At 42.6% G+C, this 21,644-nt stretch overlaps 2 protein-coding genes across 48 annotated transcripts in view; one reads left to right on the top strand and one right to left on the bottom strand.

Annotated features, from left to right (window-relative positions):
- Positions 1 to 21,644, bottom strand: part of RALGAPB (Ral GTPase activating protein non-catalytic subunit beta) — a 129,820-nt gene that overhangs the window by 93,271 nt on the left and 14,905 nt on the right. For 28 of the 47 annotated variants that reach the window (XM_078371667.1, XM_078371668.1, XM_078371669.1 and 25 more), the window contains exon 1: positions 15,206 to 15,427. The exons of 8 other annotated variants lie outside the window; for them this stretch is intronic. The gene's annotated coding sequence lies outside the window, so the exon portion shown is untranslated. Of the gene's footprint in view, positions 1 to 3,592; positions 3,717 to 15,205; positions 15,428 to 21,644 lie in introns of those variants that run through there. 11 more of the 47 variants (XM_054255341.2, XM_078371646.1, XM_078371648.1 and 8 more) reach the window with 2 other exon arrangements.
- LOC100394717 (high mobility group protein B1-like) lies at positions 5,548 to 6,712 on the top strand. Its single transcript, XM_035298611.3, has one exon. It carries the CDS (start codon positions 5,608 to 5,610, stop codon positions 6,238 to 6,240), a length of 633 nt encoding a protein of 210 aa, XP_035154502.1. The 5' UTR covers positions 5,548 to 5,607; the 3' UTR covers positions 6,241 to 6,712.

Raw genomic sequence — 21,644 nt, 5'->3', positions numbered from 1 at the left:
TTTGTTGCCTCCCACCCCCTGTCACCCATGTCTGTTATTTCTCCCCATGTTATCTCTCCCCAACCTCTCCACCCCCCACTGTCCCTCCCCTAGATACCTCCCCAACAGACCCCAGGGTATGATGCTCCCCTCCCAGTGTCCATGTGTTCTGATTGTTCAACACGGGTCTATGAGTGAGAACATGCAGTATTTGATTTTCTGTTCTTGTGTCAGTGTGCTGAGAATGATGGCTTCCAGATTCATCCATGTCCCTACAAAGGATATAAACTCATCATTTTTTATGGGTGCATAGTACTCCATGGTGTCTATGTGTCACATTTTCCTTGTCCAGTCTATCACTGATGGGCATTTGGGTTGGTTCCAGGTCTTTGCTATTGTAAACAGTGCCGCAATGAACATTCGTGTGCATGTGTCCTTATAAGAGAACGATTTATAAACCTTTGGGTATATACCCAGTAATGGGATTGCTGGTCAAATGGAATTTCTATTTCCAGATCCTTGAGGAATCGCCACACTGTCTTCGACAATGGTTGAGCTAATTTACACTCCCACCAACAGTGTAAAAGTGTTCCTATTTTTCCACATCCTCTCCAGCATCTGTTGTCTCCAGATTTTTTAATGATCGCCATTCTAACTGTCGTGAGATGGTATCTCAATGTGGTTTTGATTTGCATTTCTCTAATGAACAGTGATGATGAGCATTTTTTTCATATGTTTATTGGCCTCATATATGTCTTCTTTTGAAAAGTGTCTGTTCATATCCTTCACCCAAAGATGGAATGGGTTTGTTTTTTTCTTGTAAATCTGTTTTAGTTCTTTGTGATTCTGGATATTAGCCCTTTGTAAGATGGATAGGATGCAAAAATTTTTTCCCATTCTGTTGGTTGCCGGTTCATTCTAACAATTGTTTCTTTTGCTGCACAGAAGCTCTGGAGTTTAATTAGATCCCATTTGTCTATTCTCTCCTGCATTTTGCACCACTCAAAACTTTAACTCAATTTTTTTGAGATGGAGCCTTGCTGTCACCCCCGCTGGAGGGCAGTGGCGGCATCTTGGCTCACTGCAACCTCCACCACCCAGGTGCAAGTGATTCTCCTGCCTCTGCCTCTGCCTCCCAAGTAGCTGCAATTACAGGAGCATGCCACAATGCTCAGCCAATTTTTGTATTTTTAGCAAAGATGGGGTTTTCCCCATTTTGGCCAAGCTGGTCTCAAACTCCTGTACTCACTCAGGTGATCCACCCACCTCGACCTCCCAAAGTGCTGGGATTACAGGCATGAACCCCTGTGCCCAGGTTCAATCATATTAAAATAACTTACATATATGCATAGCTAAGGATTGTACAGGTACCTCATGAATATCCTTCCTACTAATAACAGATTCTTTTTAATGGCTGAGTAATATTCCATGGCATTTACATGGCCTAATTTACTCAACCAGTCTCCTAATGATTTGCATTCACTTCATCCCCCATTTTTTCATCACTAGAAAATAATGATGCAATAAGCATACTTGTTAATACATCCTTAAGCAGTGTCCTTTTTACTTCTATGGAATAAGTTCTGAAGTGAAACTCCTAGGTAAAAGGGTATATGTGCTTTTAATGTTATTAGGTCTTGCCAACTTGGCACAAAATAAAATTTCATTGTTCTAGTCAAATATTTACTTTTATTTTATAGCTTCTGGCTTTGAGTCTGGCTTAGAAGGTTTCTCTCTCCCATCCCCTCTATCAATGTTTTTCAAACTGTAGTTCACAAAAGTATCAATGTTTCTCAAACTGTGGGACATGAAATAAATGTTATGGATAATACTTCTGTTTTAATTAGACAGAACAGGATGTACAATAAGGGCATCACACATAGTAAAGGTAAGCAATGTTTCTGTGAAACTTGTTTCCTTTGTAATATATGCATATGATCTGGGTCACAATAGAAAATACATTTCTTATTACAGGTCTTAGTCCAAACATTTGAAAACATGACCCTAATGTGAATATGCAATCTTCTAGATTTCCTGCAAGATAACTGTATAATTTTTCACACTTAACTTTTACACTCATCTGGAATTTACTTCTGTAAAGTGGTGTAGGAAAGTCCAATTTTACTTTCTTCTAAATGTATGGTCAGTTGTGTCAGCATCACCTCTTAAAAATACATTCTTTTGCACTAAACTGAAATACTAATTCTGTCATATACTAAATTTTCATTTATTCTAGAATCTATGAAACTTCTGTTCTGTTCAACTACTGGTCTATTCCCATGCTAATCCATAATGATTTAAGTTCAGTGGTTTTATACAATGTTTCTTTTCCACAGCTTTATTGTCTTCTCTGCATTTACTCTTCAGTATACAATTTGACCTTTATCCAAATCAAAAAAATCAACAATAAAGCCTTGCTAGAATTCTAATGGGAACTGCATATACCACCCTGCCAGCCTCATCTTCTACTGCCACTTTCCCACAAACATCCCACGCATTGGTCACAAAGAACTACTGATGATTGCTCAAACCCAGCAAATTCTCTCTTACCCTAGGTCACTGATCATGCTACTCCCACTGACTGAACTGCCACTCCTTGCTTTGATCCACCTTATGAAGTAGTCTGCCTTCAAAGCCCAACTCAAACGTCCTCTCTTTGTTAAAACCTTTCTTGACTCCTCAGACCAACTCCTCTCAGTTGAGTGCCTATTACTGGCTGTTCATATAAAGCTGCCCATTAGCTCATTCGTTAGTAGTATACAGATATATCAGCCACAAATGTGTCAGCCTTTTTGGAATGGCAACCTCATTACCTGAAAGTCTGAGTCCCTGGCACACAGTGGACATTGAACACGTGTTCCAGAGTGTCAAGGTTTACCAATAAGAAAAAGAATATTCCCTTTATTCCACTAAAGTATGCCCAAAAATGTGTATGTTATATTCAAATATAAATTGAAAAATGTTCATTTGTTTGAAGCTAATTACTAGCAAAAATAAAAGCTGGATGATTTCCAAATATTAAAGGAACATTTCATATTCAGTGTCCATCACAGACAGCACATTACTGAAAGAAAACAGGTTTCAAGAAGGCCAAAAAAAAAAAGACAAACTAGCTCTCAAACTCTATTGTACACTTAAGAATCATCAGGGGAGGAAAGGGTCTAGCTGAAAATGCAGACTCCTAGGTCCCATCCAGAGAAAGCTCAATTCTGCAGGTCTGAGGTGGGGCCTGAAAATCTTTTAAGAAATGGCTACCACCCTCCCAGTTCTGAAGAGAGGAGTATACATTATAAAAGACCAATCAAAATAGGTTTAATAGCTCTTAAATCCTTCTGGCAAACTTTTTAAAGTTTTTAAATGCAAGAAATTTTCATTCTCTAAATGTATTAATGTTTAAATGATTAAATGTAAGAAAATGAAAAATGTTTTCAAGAAACATGTAAAGTAGAAAGATACAGGCTGGGCATGGTGGCTGATGCCTGTAATACCAATATTTTGGGAGGCCAAGGCAGGCGGATCATAAGGTCAGGAGTTCGAGAACACCCTGGCCAACATGGTGAAACCCCATCTCTACTAAAAATACAAAAAATTAGCTGGGCGTGGTGTCACGCACCTGTAACCCCAGCTACTCAGGAGGCCGGAGGCAGGAGAATCACTTGAACCTGGGAGGTGGAGGCTGCAGTGAGCCAAGATGGTGCCACTGCACTCCAATTTGGGCAACAAGAACAAAACTCCACCTAAAAAGAAAAAAAAAGATATAGAAGGGATACAATGAAAAGGCTGAACTAAAATATTAAAATGTATGTAACAGAAAAAAAGATGCTAAACTTTAACAAAATGCAGACAGACAAAAAACATTAAGACAAGGAAATGCATTATAATTATATGTACATTAAGTAAAACAATGAAAAGAAGATAAACATTAGAAACAAACAAAAAGGGCCAGGCGCAGTGGCTCACATCTGTAATCCCAACACTTTGGGAAGCTGAGGCGGGGGCATCACCTAAGGTCTGGAGTTTGAGACCAGCCTGACCAACAGGGCGAAACCCCATCTCTACTAAAAGTACAAAAATTAGCCAGGAGTGGTGGCAGGCACCTGTAATCCCAGCAACTCAGGATGCTGAGGCATGAGAAGCTTGAACCCAGGCAGCAGAGGTTTCAGTGAGCTGAGATCGTGCCACTGCACTCCAGCTTGGGTGACAAAAGCAAGACTCTGTCTCAGAAAAACAAACAAAAAAACCCTCAACTTTGATGAGGAGGTAAGGACCCAATCAAGAGCTTAGGGTAATGGTTTATAATAGAAAAACCTGTCACCTAGAGGCACTGTGGAAATAGCACAATGACTGGGGCAGGCTGCTGGTATTGCAGGCAGAGTCAGGAAATCTAGACATCCTGCACTGCATGAGACAGTCCTGCACAATGAACAATTATGCTACATCTCACATGACTTTTGAACATCTGCTAGAAAATCATTCTGAACTTAGTTGTCTAAGCCTAAAAATTAACTTCATTTACATATAAATACAAAACACACTGCATTATTTTAATACACTGAATTTTCCAATAATGAAATTACTCATGTAAATTGAAGAAGACTGAACTTCATTATCTTTAGAACCAAGAACTGTTCACAACTCTAGAAAAATCATATAATCAATGGCCAGGCCACTTGAGGTATCTGAGCTAATACCACACATTTGTGTCAGAAACACAATTGCAAGAACTACATATATACTTACTTAGCCCTTACTTCAAGGAGTCAAACATAAAAAAAAAGGTGTCATATTATTGTCTTACTTCTCAACTTACAAGTAGACACAGCACCTGCCTACTTCATTGTGCCCTCTAGGACAGTTGTACATATTTTTATTGAAATACTAATTTTATTTGGACAGTAATGCTTTTCCTTTATTAGAGTTAGAAAGTTTCATTTTTCAAAAAAAAAAAAAAACTGTGTGTTGGTAGGCCATATATATTTTTGTTTGTTTGTTTTTGAGACAGGGTCTCACCCTGTCATGACTTCCCTGGCTCAAGTGATCCTCCCAACTCATGCCCAGCTAATTTTTTGTATTTTGGGGGGTTTCACCATGTTGCCCAGGCTAGTCTCAAACTCCTGGACTCAAGCAATCTGCCCATTTTCACCTCTCAAAATGCGAGATTACAGGTGTGAGGCACCATGCTCAGTCAGTAGGTTGTACATTATCTGTTAATTTCAGGATACAAAGGTAGTTAATTACCACTTATAAGATCTGAAAAAACTGAAAACCACCAATTTAGGAATGTAACATATGAAGTAGCAAAGTGGGTACAGTGAGTGCTATGGCAAAGGAGAGTATACAAGCTCTGTTTAAAGTCACTCTGTTTACATTTATTACTCAGTTCTAGCTGTCACCTGGTAGGAATGTAGACCCAGACTTGCCAGATAATCCACTTTTTGAAGAGACAGAAAATCTGGACATTTCTACAAAGTCTCCTACTCTTTAAATGTTACCAATTAAACTCACAATTTAAAAAAATGTTGGCTGAGCCATGCAGTACATTGAGCTCCATAGAGACAGCACCGGGGCAAGTGAGAGCCGGACGGGCACTGGGCGACTCTGTGCCTCGCTGAGGAAAAATAACTAAACATGGGCAAAGGAGATCCTAAGAAGCTGAGAGGCAAAATGTCATCATATGCATTTTTTGTGCAAACTTGTCGGGAGGAGCATAAGAAGAAGCACCCAGATGCTTCAGTCAACTTCTCAGAGTTTTCTAAGAAGTGCTCAGAGAGGTGGAAGACCATGTCTGCTAAAGAGAAAGGAAAATTTGAAGATATGGCAAAGGCGGATAAGGTCCGTTACGAGAGGGAAATGAAAACCTATATTCCTCCTAAAGGGGAGACAAAAAAGAAGTTCAAGGATCCCAGTGCACCCAAGAGGCCTCCTTCGGCCTTTTTCCTGTTCTGTTCTGAGTATCGCCCAAAAATTAAAGGAGAACATCCTGGCCTGTCCATTGGTGATGTTGCAAAGAAACTGGGAGAGATGTGGAATAACACTGCTGCAGATGACAAGCAGCCTTATGAAAAGAAGGCCTCGAAGCTGAAGGAAAAGTATGAAAAGGATATTGCTGCATATCAAGCTAAAGGAAAGCCTGATGCAGCCAAAAAGGGAGTTGTCAAGGCTGAAAAAAGCAAGAAAAAGAAGGAAGAGGAGGAAGATGAAGAGGATGAGGAGGAAGAGGAAGAAGATGAGGATGAAGAGGATGATGATGATGATGAATAAGTTGGTTCTAGCGCAGTTTTGTTTTCTTGTCTATAAAGCATTTAACCCCCCTGTACACAACTCACTCCTTTTAAAGAAAAAGATTGAAATGTAAGGCTGTGTAAGATTTGTTTTTAAACTGTACGGTGTCTTTTTTTGTATAGTTAACACACTACCGAATGTGTCTTTAGATAGCCCTGTCCTGGTGGTATTTTCAATAGCCACTAACCTTGCCTGGTACAGTATGGGGGTTGTAAATTGGCATGGAAATTTAAAGCAGGTTCTTGTTGGTGCACAGCACAAATTAGTTATATATGGGGATGGTAGTTTTTTCATCTTCAGTTGTCTCTGATGCAGCTTATACGAAATAATTGTTGTTCTGTTAACTGAATACCACTCTGTAATTGCAAAAAAAAAAAAAAAAAGTTGCAGCTGTTTTGTTGACATTCTGAATGCTTCTAAGTAAATACAATTTTTTTTATTAAAAAAAAAATGTTGGCTAAAAAAGAACTTATCTATGGTCCAATGTATGCCTCTGATCACAGATAAAGGCATACACTAGTTTTGGTAACTGAATTAGCACAATCCTTGTGGAAAGAGGATAGAAAAGTATATACTCTGTATAAGCTGCTGGTGCCCCAGAAGTCACCCCAACCCACCTTTACTGCAGGGACAGGGCTTAGAACCTAACTATGAAGGTCCTGCAACTTCATTTTATTTCATCTTGGTTGCTGTTAGGGAAAAAAAGGATGAAGGCAAAGTCTAATGATAGACTTGTCAGAGGGAGTTCCATTAGGCCCAGTATTGTCAGTGGCCAGCCTACTCTTAAAGACACAACTGGAATTTGCCAGCACAAGTTCTCTGCCTGCTGTTATCCACATAAGATGTGACTTGCTCCTCCTTACCTTCCGCCATAATTGTGAGGCTTCTCCAGACATGGAACTACCATTTCTCCATTAAACCTTTTTCCTTTGTAAATTGCCCAGTCTCGGGTATGTCTTTATCAGCAGCATGAAAACGAAATAATACATACCATAACAACTATAACATGTTAGAATATTAAAATGTTGGATGTGATAATTTTAAATATTTATAGGCAAGATAACATGGAAGTTCAAAGGAAAAGGACTACCTTTGATTGAAAAATATGCTGAGCTGGAAAACAGAGTAAGCTCAGGAAGACTACAAATACAGTAGTCTTCCTGACTACTGCGCATTGAAGGAAGGTTTTGACAGGGATAAGAAAATTGAGGTGATAATATTGAGGGTAAAAAAGAAAAGACACTTGCTTCAGGTGGAAAAAAAAAAAAAAAGCACCAGAAACTGAAAACCCAGAGTGAAAGGAAAGAATGCTGTATGTAGAAGGTGGTAAGGTTTCAAAGGTAAGCAGTGACCAATTTTGAAGGACTCTAAATGCCAGGATTGAATATTTGTAATTAATGAGCAAAAGTTTAACCTTATCTTATCCAGGCATGGTGGTGCACACCTGTAATCCCAGCTACTCAGGAGCCTGAGGCACTAGAATCACTTGAACCCAGGAAGTGGAGGTTGCAGGGAGCCAGGGTGACACCACTGCTCTTCAGCCTGAGCAACAGAGCAAGATGCTGTCTCAAAAAAAAAGAAAGAAAAGAAAGTTTAACCTTATCAGAGGAATGACACATCAGGAAATAAATTTCTATTAAAGCAATCTGAGGGAAGTGTTTAAGATATATTGAAGGTATAGCAGAAGAGGAAACTCCAATGTGACTATCATATAGGCTAGGGTTGAGGGCAATCAGGGAGATAAGTGGGAGGAGTTGGGCACTGTAATAAGATATGAAGACATAACTGAAGTTAGATAATAAAGGACTTCAACTGCAAAGTTACGGATCTTGAGTCTCCTCACTAGTGGACTGTCTACTACCAACCTGAGCTGCTAGCAGAGAAATCTCTAACTTCAATGCTCCAGAAGTAAATATGATGGGAAGAAGGGGAAGAAGTCAACAGTGCTCCCCTGCAGATCACTTAATTTCCTTCCCAACTCTATATATACTCATTTTCTAGGAATTCTCTCTGGAGGTTCTGTGTGCTGGGTAACAGCTTATGGCTTGTAAGCACCACCACAAAATAACATGCAAGTTTGGTCTAAATGACAAATTACCCAAATAATCAATACAATGGTGGACACTCTAAGACCACAGCCTGATATTAATTACATTAATTGATTCAACCTATATTTATTACATGCCTTCTATGCAACAAGCACAAAAAATAAACATCATCCCTGTTCCCAAGGAGCTTCAAGTCTAATTACAGAGAACAATTCTTTAAAACTTTGTAAAGCATATCCAGACATCAGTTATTTCATGAAACAAACATTAAACACCAGCTACATGTCAAATTTGTCCTAGATTTAGAGATACAAATATAAACAAAACACAATGGTTGCCCAGGAGAAAGTTTCATAGTGAGGAAGACAAGAGAAATCAAAGAGGACACCATGGTACAGTAGTATTCAATATGGTAATTGATGAGTTATGACAGCAGCAGAATACAACAAAAAAACTACTTGAGGCCGGGCATGGTGGTTCATGCCTGTAACCCCAGCACTTTGGGAGGCCAAGGCAGGACTTGAGGTCAGGAGTTCGAGACCAGCCTGGCCAACATAGCAAAGCCTCATCTCCACTAAAAATATAAAAATTAGCCAGGTGCGGAGGCAGGTGCCTGTAATCCCAGCTACAGGGTAGGCTAAGGAAGGAGAACTGCTTGAATCCAGGAGATGGAGGTTGCAGTGAGCCAAGATCATGCCACTGCACTCCAGCCTGGGCAACAAAGCAAGACTCCATCTGAAAAAAGAAGGAAGGAAGGAAACACAGGAGGGAAGGAGGGAATCTACTTGAGTTCTTGCTTGAGCACAATGTACTTTTGCACAATTGATCATTTTCAAAGAGCTTTCACATGTTACTTCATTTTATTCCAATAAGAACCCAAGGAGCTTAAGTAGGACAGACATCACTAACCACTAGGTGAGGAAACAAAGTAAAGCTATGACTTACTCAGGATCACATCAAGTAACAGCAGAGCTGGGACAAGAAACTCCACCTTTTGCCTCCAAGTCCAAAGCTGTTTCCCTTTGTATAGACTCCATACCTCACCATATGACCTTGGACAAGTCAACTGGCATTTCTCTTTTTGAGACAAGGTCTCACTCTATCACCCAGCATGGGGTGCACAGTGGCACAATCTCAGCTCACAGCAGCCTCTGCCTCCCAGACTTAAGTAATCCTCCCACTCAGCCTCCCAAGTCCCTGAGATTACAGGTGCATGTCACCATACTCTAATTTTTTAAAAAAATTTTATAGAGATGAGGTCTCATTATGCTGCCCAAGCTGGCCTCAAACTCCTGAGCTCAAGCAATCCTGCCACCTCAACCTCAAAAAATGTTGGGATTACAGGCGAGCCACCGCACCAGGCCACCTGGCATTTCTTTGTCATAGTTTCCTCATCTATAAAACAGGGAGAATACCAGCAGTGCCTATCTAGAGTAACCTGGCAGAAGGAACAAATAAAGAAACCTAAGTTGACACACTTTAAAATGTACCAATGGAAGTTATACATTATAAGGCATGCCTATTTCTCTTGGGAAAAATAGGGTACACGGTGCTAAAACATTGAGCAAATAAATGAACTGTGCTGGATTTTAAGGTACACAGGTCCACTAAGTTCATCCATATAACCTCATGACTAATAAAGGCAAAAGGACTATAGTTCATTCTTCTGTTGCAGTCCTACTGACCCCATAAGGCAAACATCAATAAAGCTGGCCAAAAAGGAATGTATTCACCTATATACCAGATGCTATTAGAGATCCCATCAAACACCTGAATTACAGGAAAGAAAGACAGGTTCTGCCTGCATCTCTCCCCCAACCTGCAAAAAAAATGGAAAGCAGTAGTGCTTGCTAATCTAACCAAAGAATATTTGTTTGGTTTTGTTTTGTTTTTTTCCCCTGAGACCGTGTCTTGCTCTGTCACCCAGGCTGGAATGCAGTGGCACAATCTTGGCTCACTGCAACCTCTGCTGCCTGGGTTCAAGCAATTCTCCCACCTCAGCCTCCTGAGTAGCTGGGATTACAGGCACATGCCACCACACCTGGCTAATTTTTGCATTTTTAGTAAAGATGGGGTTTTACCATCTTTTTTGGCCAGGTGGGTCTTGAACTCCTGACCTCAGGTGATCGGCCCACCCACCTCAGCCTCCCAAAGTGCTTGGATTACAGGCATGAGCCAACGTGCCTGGCCCCAAAGAATATTTGAATACCGTTTGCCCCCACCAGCACCACCACAGTTCTCATCTTTTATACCTCAGACCTTCTTTGTCTAATACAGTAGCTATCACCACATGTAACTATTTAAATTTTAAAAATTTTTAAATTTTAATAGTTTTAATTAAAATAGTTTTAAGATTAAACTATTTGAATCAAATTCTACTTCTTTAGTTACGCTAGTCATTTTAAGTGCTTACGAGTCACATGTGGCCAGTGGCTACCATATCAGAGCAGATAAGATTTAGTTCCATGATTGCAGAAAATTCTATTTCACAGAGCTGCTTCAGATGCTACACTATTATTTTATATTATTTTATATTATTTTCAACTTTGATTAGACTCCTTGAGGAAAGGGGCTGTGTCTTATTTATCTTTTTATCCCCAGTTTATATAGCTAAGTGTGTGAAAACACACCAAGTACTCACTATACTGACAGTCCTCAACTTATGATTTTCAGCTGTACCAGGGTGTGAAAGCAATATGCTTTCAGTTAAAACTGTACTTTGAATATCCACATAGCCATTCTGTTTTTCACTTTCAGTACAGTATTCAATTACATGAAATATTCAACACTTTATTATAAAATACACTTTGTGCTAGATAATTTTGCCCAACTGTAGGCTAATGTAAATGTTCTGAGCATGTTTAAGGTAGATGAGGCTAAGCTATTCTGTTCAGCAGGTATATTAAACACATTGAGCTATTATGTTCAATAGCTATGTTAAATGCATTTTTGGCTTACAATCTTTTCAACTTTGATAGGTTTATTGGGAAGTAGTCCCATCATAAGTTGAAGAGCCTCTAGATACCTAATTGAGTTTCTCAAACATAAGCAGATCACTCTCTCCACTTTCCTATCCCATAGACACACACAGACGTGCAAACACAAAACAACAATACACAAGACAACCTTTCTCATGCAGCCGGGGTCAGGGGTGAAAGGGGACCCTGTCCAGAGGAAGGAGGGCTATGTTCTAGTACTGGAGGTGCTGGAAGCTAACCATGTAGCCTAGGCCAAGTTATTTTCCACATCTATAAAAAGTTAGAATGAAACTCCATGCAGCTTAATTTTAAAACTTAAATCACCTTGCACCAAAGAAAATCAAGTATTTTGCCCAAAAAGTCTTTGCACATGTCAGGAAACACACCTGCTAACACTGACGAGTACCTAGTATTAAACAGAATCCATTTCTAGGTCCCAAGCTATCATGATTAGAGTCACTTTTGTTCTCTGAGCATGTGGAATTTTTCACCTTTACTTTGGGGCTCAACTAAAGACTTAAACTTTCAGGCTTAAAGATTAAGTTTCTTCCATGTGCTAAAGCAAGAACTGGATACTGTGTCCATATCTGATCAGAGACACAAGGACAAGTTTCTTGAGTATCCGAATTTAACATAAATTGTCCCATCAGTTTCTATTAGTGCTAAGCCTGAAAACTGAGCAAACAGTACAAAACAGAACGAAGAAAATTTTTATAAAGAATATTTTGGCCGGGCGCAGTGGCTCACACCTATAATCCCAGCACTTTGGGAGGCCGAGGCGGGTGGATCAAGAGGTCAAGAGATCAAGAGATCGAGACCATCCTGATCAACAAGGTGAAACCCTGTCTCTACTAAAAATACAAAAATTAGCTGGGCGTGGTGGTGCGCACCTGTAGTCCCAGCTACTCGGGAGGCTGAGGCAGGAGAATTGCTTGAACCCAGGAGGCGGAGGTTGCGGTGAGCCGAGATCATGCCACTGCACTCCAGTCTGGGTAACAACAGCGAAACCCCATCTCAAAAAAAAAAAAAAAAAAGGAATATTTTATAGGCCAGGCATGGTGGCTCACGCCTGTAATCCCAACACTTTGGGAGACCAAGGTGGGTGGAATACTTGAGGTCAGGAGTTCAACACAAGCCTGGCCAACATGGCGAAATCCTCTCTCAACTAAAAATACAAAAAATTAGCCAGGCATGGTGGCGGGCACCTGTAGTCCCAGCTACTCAGGAGGCTGAGGCAGAAGAATCGCTTGAACCCAGGAGAGAGAGGTTGTAGTGAGCTGAGATCATGCCACCGCACTCAAGCCTGGGGGACAGAGCGACTGTCCTGAGACTCCGTCTCAGGAAAAAAAAAAAAAAAGGAGTATTTTATAAAATGTGTTAATTTAGTCTACATACTTTGTCATGTTTAACTGCTATAAAAAAAATATGTATTGTCCAAAAACCTCTTCATAATGACCTTCACACACATATTCACTAACATTTGCAAACCCTTACATGGTTTTAAGACCAGCCAAGAACAAATCCAATCTGAATTATTGGCCTGCCTTCCTTTAAAACTTGTAAATACGGCAAATGGACCAACGGCAGTTCAGGCATTCTGCAATAAATATGTGCTAAATTGTCAATTCCTGTGACATCATGATTTTACTCCTCATTAAGTATTTACATCATCTCTCTCGGTGAAGAGAATGAACTATTACCAATGGCAATTCTATCTACTTGTATTTCCCAAATACCAACAAGGTTGTGCCATTTAGTGGATGACAACTAAACACTTTTTTGGACAATGAAGTAGGGAACACATGCAAAGGCCTAACAATAATAAAAAGACTTTCCCTACAGACATGATTGCGTCTGTGATAAAATTAGACATTAAAAATCAAGCAATGTTGACTGCACATGGTTAGTCCTACGAAGTGCCTTGCAATTGGTAAGAACTCAGTGTGTGTGTTCAACTGCTGGACAAATGACTGAATAGAACTAAAATGTTCATTCCTAAGCAAAAAGAACAAAACTCTATAAGCTGGGAACTACCAAACGTCTTTTACAAAAATGTAAATAGAGAAGAATCTGTTTGCAACGTGATCCATCTATAACATAAAGGGACCCAACCATTCCAACAGTAAAAGCTTTGTGAGTCTGTATGTCAAAGCACTGGAAGGAATACAGAGATGAAGAAAACATGGTCCCTGCTCTAAAGCTTCTCATAATCTAGAAGAATGGACAGAATTACTACCCCGAAAAATAACTGGTAAGTTTCACTATGATGTTGCTAAAGAGCAAATTCGAAGGACTCAAGGTGGGTGGGGATCAGGGACAGAGATATCTTGGGGAATGTTTAAAGCTATATAGCCAGAGAAAGGAAGAAAAGAGTATGTAGGCCGGGAATGGTTGCTCACATCTCTAATCCCACCACTATGGCAGGCCAAGGTGGGTTTGGAACCCTTCAGCCCAAGAGTTTGAGACCAGCCTGGGCAAAATGGAGAAACCCCAACTCTACAAAAAAAAAAAAAAAAAAAATCAAAAATTAGCCAGGCGTGGTGGCACACAGCTGTAGTCCCAGCTACTTGGGAGGCTGAGGTGGGAGGATTGCTTGAGCTCAGGAGGTGGAAGTTGCAGTGAGCCAAGATCAAGCCACTGCATTCCAGCCTGGGCAACAGAGAAAGACTCTGTCTAAAAAAAGAAAAGAAAAGGGTGTATATATGTATACAGGAGAGAGCAGAAGTGTAGGCGTTGGGGTGGAGCGGCCAGAAAGCTCAGAGGATGGTCTAGGCAGACGAATAGCATATGTAAAAACAACCCAGAGGTTAGAGATGCTATACCCGTAAGTACTGTATATTTATGAAAATTGCAAACGAACAGTTTTGCATAAGATGCATACATTTCAAATGTTCCAGATGACTCTGAATCCCGGCAGAGAAAGTTACTTCCCACCCCCAACAGTCTTTCACAAGGTGTAGTGGTCAGCGGACCTAAAGAAAAGATCTCTGCGGTGGAACTTGCATGTTTAACAAGGTCCCAGACAATTCTCCTGCACACTTAAGGTGGAGAAGCAGAGATGCATTTTGAGATGCAGAATTATCAAGTTACATGCGGTTCTCAAACTTTGCTGCACGCTGGAATCACTTAGGCATCTTTAAAAAAATATACTGAAGTCTGGTTTTCACTCAATAGACATTCTGACTGTATTGGTCTGGGATGCCACATGGGCATCAGAAACCTTCAAAAGTTCCCCCAGGTGATTCTACTGTGTAGCAAAGTTGGAGAGCCACTGCCCTAATTGTTAGGCACTTGGGACTCTCGAGTGGAACTGCTTCAGTTCAAATTACTAGCTATGTGACCTTGGGTAATTAAGTCACCCAACAACCCAGGGACTCAGTCACCTCATCAATAAAATGGGGACAATAATCCTACCTCACAGGGTTGCTGTGAAGTTAGACGTGGTTAACGTAATGGCCTGGCATGATGCCCAGCGGATAAGAATCGCTTAATGGGGGTTAGCTCTTTACTCATTATCTTCTTCTTCAGTGTCACTGTGCAATGGGCAGTATCGTCCCCACTGGGCGGCAGCAACTCGCCTACCCTTTCTGCTGGACCAAATTCTTTGCCAGAGTTGTCTCGCTCCGCTCCAGACCCGCCCCCTCCCCCAGGTTGCCAGGGGAGAGCTTCGCCCGGCCGGGGCAGCTCCTAAGGATTAGACCCGGTTTACACAGACTCGACAGCAGCCGCCCACTCCAGGGCCGAGATTTCCCCGCCCCCGTGGGTCTCCCAAAAATGTGGAGATGCGCTTCCAAAGGCCGGGCCCCTGGAGCACCCAGGGTCGAGAAACAAGCCTCAGCCATCCCCAGACCGCCCGGAGAGGAGGAAAGGAAAGGAGAGGGGAGGGTCCGGCCGCGGCGGGGCCGGCTACCCAGTTACCTGAGGCTACGGGCGGGGCCCGCATCGCTGGGGCGGGCGCCGCCGCCGGCCGCACTTGGCCTTCCGCCTCACGCGACCCGTGCCATAGGGCCGGCGCCTTCGCTGCCCTGGCCGGCCGTCCTCAGGCGGTCCGTCGTCCACCCGTCGGCCACTCTCCCAGGGCGCCAAGGGACGACGAAGGCCAGTCGGGCCAGCCGGCTGGGCTCAGCTCAGGCAACTTCCGACTGCCAGGGGCGGCGGCGTCAAATAACTCCCCAGCCAAGTGGGCCACTACGCGTGCGCAGTGCGCCAGATCAGAGCCTTCTGCGGGGCTGAACCAGAGGCGTCAAATAATTCCCGAGACACGGAGCCGGAAGCTGCGCCTGCGCAGCTATCCCAGCTCGCCGCGCGGGGCGCATTCTGTCCTCCCTTTCCGGATCAAATGGACAGGGAGGAGTAAAGTGACGGATACACCTACCTCATCGCAGCACAGAAGAGGCACTCCACCTGCGTCTTTAGGAATCTTACGGCAATCCACTCTACCTGTTTTCGGTACAGACGGAGTAAGGGGCTTCTCTGCAAGATTCTGGCTTCCACCCAGGCTCAAGGAATTTCTCCCATCCCACAATTACAGCACCCTTCCTCTGAAATGATGTTCTTTACTCGCCGCCCTCTAATTACATGGGCATATCATTAATTATGAGTAGTGCTCTATTCCAGGTCTGGTGTGGGTTACAAAGGTGAATGGAACAAAAGATTTAGAGCCTCTCATTAAAGAGCTGAATCTGATAGAGATAAGGCAGTAATAATAATAGTAAGAGATACTACTTTGAACACCTGCAATGCTCCAGACATTTTGTCAACGGTACTACTTTCAATAACTTGCTTTCACCTCACCGAAGAAAATAATTAATACCATTGGAGAGATACAACTTAAGTGTTTTGAGAGTGTAAATGAGGAAACTTGGACTGAGCGAGAAGAGGAGGGAGGAATGGTGGAATTCTTCACGAAGGACCTGGCCTTGAGTCTGACCTTGGGTATTCAGAGAGGGAGGGGTCAGGGTGTTGAGTAGAGGTGAAGGCACGAGTGTCTGAAAAGCAGAAAGGAGCAAAGAAGATTCTGACTCCTCACCTCAGAAGTTAGTCTCTTCTAACTGAGGTGAGGAATGGGTGATAAGGGAACTAGTATCCTCATAGAAAGCGTAAAATTGAAGAGTGTTTCCTCAAGACCACACCTCACCCCCCAGGAAAATAGCTACAGGAAGGAAGAGGAAAAAGAAAAGTAAGAATGTGCTAGCATAGGAACAAGGCTATGTCCAGGACACTGTGGATCCAAGCAACACGTTTCAGTTCAACGCAGTGTGACAAATTATGTAGCAGGCTAACTCAGTATCTATTTCAACCACTCCCTTGCCTTCCTACACTACAGGGTCTGGAAAGCAAAGCACACAGTTCTCAACCTTCCTTGCTGCTAAGGGTGGCAGTGAGACAAAGTCCTCGCCAATAAGATGTAGGCAGAAGTATCAAAGGAAACCTTTCCTGCCTTCTTCCCTTGGAGAAGTTTGTGTCCTTCACTTTTCCCCTGCTTCATGCTTGGAACTAGGCGACACCTGGTACACAGCAGCCTGGAGGTCATGAGGAGGACTGTGCTAAGGAAGGTGGAGCAGAAAGACAGGAGCCTGCTTGTTTAGGTAATACTCAAGCAGCTACACAAACCCTGTACTACCTTCCTGTCTTATGAGGGTCAGGAATCTTATGTATACCAGAGTTTGTTGAGTTTTCTGTTACTTGCAACCAGATGCATTCTAACACAATTAATACTGAACAACTGTAACAGACAAGGATGGGTGACTAATTGGAAGAACAACAGGTGATGGGAGTTAGAAAAGTGACAGGCACAGAGGTTGGGAAAGCTGCCCAAAAGCCCTTGGGGAGATGACGAACATACAGCTATCACCCTCCTAGTGGTTTTAATTCATTCCTGAAATTCTGCTTCTAGGAGGAAAGCTGTTAAATTTTTTCCATTAATTAAAATGGGCAAAATTCTGTTCAATTCCAACCTAAGGCACCTAAATATTTTTAATAGAAAAAATATATCAATGCAACAGAAAATTATACAAGCAATAAGTAACTTTGCTTAAAATATGGCCTTTACATAAAATGTAAGACATTAAGACTTACTGCACCGGCCAGAAAGACAAGATGTAATATTAGGTGCAAGTTCGTGGAGGAGAGATCCAAGTGAGTCGTTCTTTAAAAGATGGTTTGTTTTTTAAGAGACAGGGCCTTGCTATGTTGCCCAGGCTGGCTTCAAACTCCCAGGCCCAAGCCATCCACCTGCCTCAGCCTCCCAAGTAGCTGGAACTAATGGCACACATCACCATGCCTGGCATAAATGATATGTTTTTTTCTGCGCTCTTTGCTAATTTTTAAAATCTTTTGAGGGCTTCACTTAAACCAACATAAAAATAAAACACACATGCACACATATACCTTGAGGGAAAATTAAAGACTAAACATTAGAACACTTTGAAACTTATGAGAAAAGCACACATGTACAATAAATAAGAGACACATGAGATGCAAGACAGTAAAACATTTGGGATTCTCCATAGCGCACAATTCAAATTTGTTCCACAGCATGATCTCTGACTAGAAACATTAGCTAAATTGGAGAACATCTTCATCTCAAACTGTAATGTTAAAATATCACTTTGTATAGTGTCTTTGGAAAGGCATAGCATTGGAAGAAGGAGGAGCAGCAGTATAAGCTTTCGTGACAGACTTTTTTTCCAAAGATGACTACACCAGTCTGTTTTGTTTTATTTACATTGAAAGCATCAACCTGGGAGATGCCACACCAATCTATATGATCCATCCCATGCTTCTCCTACAATGTAACTGACACTCCTCTTACTGAGAAGTGGGATCAATATTCCTTCTCTTTGAGTCTGGCTGAGCCTGTGAGCATTCCAACCAATAGGTAAAAGTGATGCTATGTGATTGCTGAGGCTAGGTCATAAAGAAGACATAGCTTCTACCAGGCTTGCTCCCTATTACAATGCTCACTCTTGGACCCCGGCCACCATGCGGGGAGAAAGCCCAAGCCACATAAAGAAAACATGAAGAGGTGTTCCAACTACCAGCCCTAGCTAAGGCTCTGCTGACAGTCAGCATCGATAGCCAGACATACAACTGAGGAAGCCATCAGATGATTCTAGCCCCAGCTTCAACCCTCCACCCTCACCTGACGCCAAGCTAAGCAGGGACAAACTAACCCTATTGAGAGCAGACAATAAGAGATGTAGATCCGTGGAAAATATTTTTTTTAAAAAAAAGAGGCTGGGCATAGTGACTCATGCATATAATCCCAGAACTTTGGGAGGCCAAGGCAGGTGGAGCACCTGAGGTCAGGGTTTTGAGACCAGCCTGACCAACATGGAGAAACCCCGTCTCTACTAAAAATACAAAATTAGCTGTGTATGGTGGCGTATACCTGTAATCCCAGCTATTCGGGAGGCTGAGGCGGGAGAATTGCTTGAACCTGAGAGGTGGAGATTGCAGTGAGCCAAGATCGCGCCATTGCACTTCAGCCTGGGCACCAACTCCATCTCAAAACAAAAAAAAAGAGAGAGAGAGAGGTCCATATAGCAGATACATGAATAAAATAAATATTGTCATTTGGGGGTAAGTTGTATACAGTCACAGTAATTGGAACACTTTTCAAGAACTGTAACTGAGAAAAATTTCTAACGGAACAGCTGTATGTGGAATACATCTGTAGCCATTTTTTTCTTGTTTTATTTTTCCTTCTTTTTTAATTGTGCAGTACCAGCTTGGGGTAGAAACAGTTGGTCAGACCCATTGCTGTTTCTCCTGAACCTAATGCCATACTGGCATGATGTAAGTGCTCAGTGAACATGTGTTAGATGGATGGATGGACGGGGGGAGGGAGAAAGGGATGGGTGGGTGGGTGGGTGGATGGATGGAGGGATGGAGGGAGGGATGGATGGATGGAGGGAGGGATGGATGAGGGGATGGATAGAAGCTTCATTGGGTCAGTGCTGAACCCACCTTCTTTCCCTACTGTTAAGTCTTAATAAACAGTATGCAGCAGATGGTAGTAACACCATTAGATTCAGGCAAGTGGGGCCCCTTGTGCCAGACCCTGTGCCTTAAGAGGGTCCTGCACTTTGGACTGTATTCCTCAAAAGTTTTCAAGTGCCCTTCTGGGACTAGCAGTGCCACTTAGGAAGGGTGTCTCCGTCAAGATCAGGTGCCATGTAAGTCTTATTGACCACAATTTTCCACCTTGAAATTTTCTAAGTCCCTCTCCAGTGGTTGGGACTGGCTAGGGTGAGTGGTGCCATCTAAGCAGGGCAACCGAGCTCCAGATCAAGTCCATTCCCTGTGGGTCCCATTTGCCATTTCTCCTCTTCAGGGTGCCCTCCAACCCTCTCCCTTACCCCTACCTGTCTCTCACACGTACGTAGGGTGGACCATATGCCCTGAGGAGCTCCAGGATTCATGTTTGTGGAGTCATGATAGCCAGGTCTGGTTCTAAGAGCAGCCTTACAAGCTCACACCTGCTGGCTGGCGTAGAATTTCTTTCACCAGATCATAAGAGATTAGGCTGTGAAAAATGGTGTTGACATGCTGATTTGGGTTAACTCTCACTCACATGGGACACAGCATGAGTTCAAGGCTCTGGGCTCTGCAAATGCTTGCCCTTGAGCTGCCTGAGTGGGTATATGCCTTGGCTTGTACCTCTGTCTTCAGACCAGAGTGCCACCTCCCGCTTACCACAGCCAAGGTGATCTTGGGGAGGGGGATACCTGTGGCAGTTATCCTTTACCTGTGCACCCCTTCCCTGGCTGGCTCCAGGCAGTCACCTCACCACTTTGGCAGACTCCAGATCCCCTCTCAGTCTGCCCTCCTGGATTGGCTGTGCCTATCTCCTCTGTCTTAGTCTGCTCAGGCTGCTATAACAAAATACCACAGCCTGGGTGGTCTAAACAATTTATTTCTTGCAGTTCTGGAGACTGAGAGGTCCATGATCAAGGTGCTGACCATTTTGGTTCCTGGCAGGGGTCCTATTCTCCTCTTGCCTTCTTGCTATGTCCTCTCATGTTGGAGAGAGGAAGCTTTGGTGTCTCTTCTGCTTCTTATAAAGGCATTAAACCCAGCCAGGCCCAGTGGCTTATGCCTGTAATCCCAGCACTTTGGGAGGCCAAGGCGAGAGGATCACTTGAGGTCAGGAGTTTGAGACCAGCCTGGCCAACAGGTGAAACCCTGTCTCTACTAAAAAACACAAAAATTATCCAGGCATGGGCGTGCACACCTGTAATCCCAGCTACTCAGGAGGCCGAGACAGGAAAATCACTTGAACCCAAGAGGTAGATGTTACAAGAAGCCAAGATTGTGCCACTGCACTCCAGCCTGGGTGACAGAGTTAGACTCTGTCTCAAAAAATAATAAATAAATAAACCCACAATGGGGGTTCCACCCTCATGACCTTATCTAAACCTAATTACCTCCAAAGCCCCACCTCCTAATACCATTATAACTGGGGGTTCGGGCTTCAACATATGAATTTGGGGCTGGTAGGTGGAGGAACACATATTTGGTCCATAGCATCCACCAAAGATTTTTGAGATGTTGCTCCCCAACACCAACATAAACTTCCTATTGATGTACTTCCATGCCTCCAATTGATGTGATGACATTATTCTCTCATTGGTCTTAAGCCATGGAGAACAAGAGATGAAAGTATTTTGCTTAAATGAGCTTGCTCTTCTCACTCTGCTCACAGGCCCCTTGCTGTGCTCCCTGCTAATGGTGGCATGTGGAAGGCAGGGGTGCAGTCATCACTGAAAACAACCACATTATAGGAACACAGCAATTTGGGCCTAAAGAAGTCAAGACGTGGTTGGAAGAGGCATTGTCCTACATTGAAGAAACAAAATTCCAGCTGGGTGTGGTGGCTCATGCCTGTAATCCCAGCACTTTGGGTGGCTGAGGAGGGCAGATCACCTGAGGTCAGGAGATGGAGATCATCCTGGCTAACAAAGTGAAACCCCATCTCTACTAAAAATATAAAAAATTAGCCAGGTGTAGTGGCATGTGTCTGTCCCAGCTATTCAGGAGGCTGAGGCAGGAGAATCACTTGAACTTGGGAGGCAGAAGTTGTAGTGAGCTGAGAAGATCGTACCACTGCACTCCAGCCTGGGCGACAGAGGCTCTGTCTCAAAAAAAGATAAAGAAAAGAAAAAATTCCCAACCGTAAATTTAACATTATCAGAAAATAAATTATTCACATTTTCCTGCATACTCTGGGCAACATCTGTATTTGTAGTTCTCATCAGTAAGGCACAGTAACTATCTCTGAGAAGCCACCCATGGATGATACAGCATCATACATAATGATATATCCAGCATTAAATAAATGTATTAGGGAACT

The sequence above is a fragment of the Callithrix jacchus genome, chromosome 5, assembly GCF_049354715.1.
Source record: "Callithrix jacchus isolate 240 chromosome 5, calJac240_pri, whole genome shotgun sequence".
NCBI lineage: Eukaryota > Metazoa > Chordata > Mammalia > Primates > Cebidae > Callithrix > Callithrix jacchus.
Note: the sequence above shows the minus strand (reverse complement) of the source record. Positions and strands in the feature narration are given on the sequence as shown.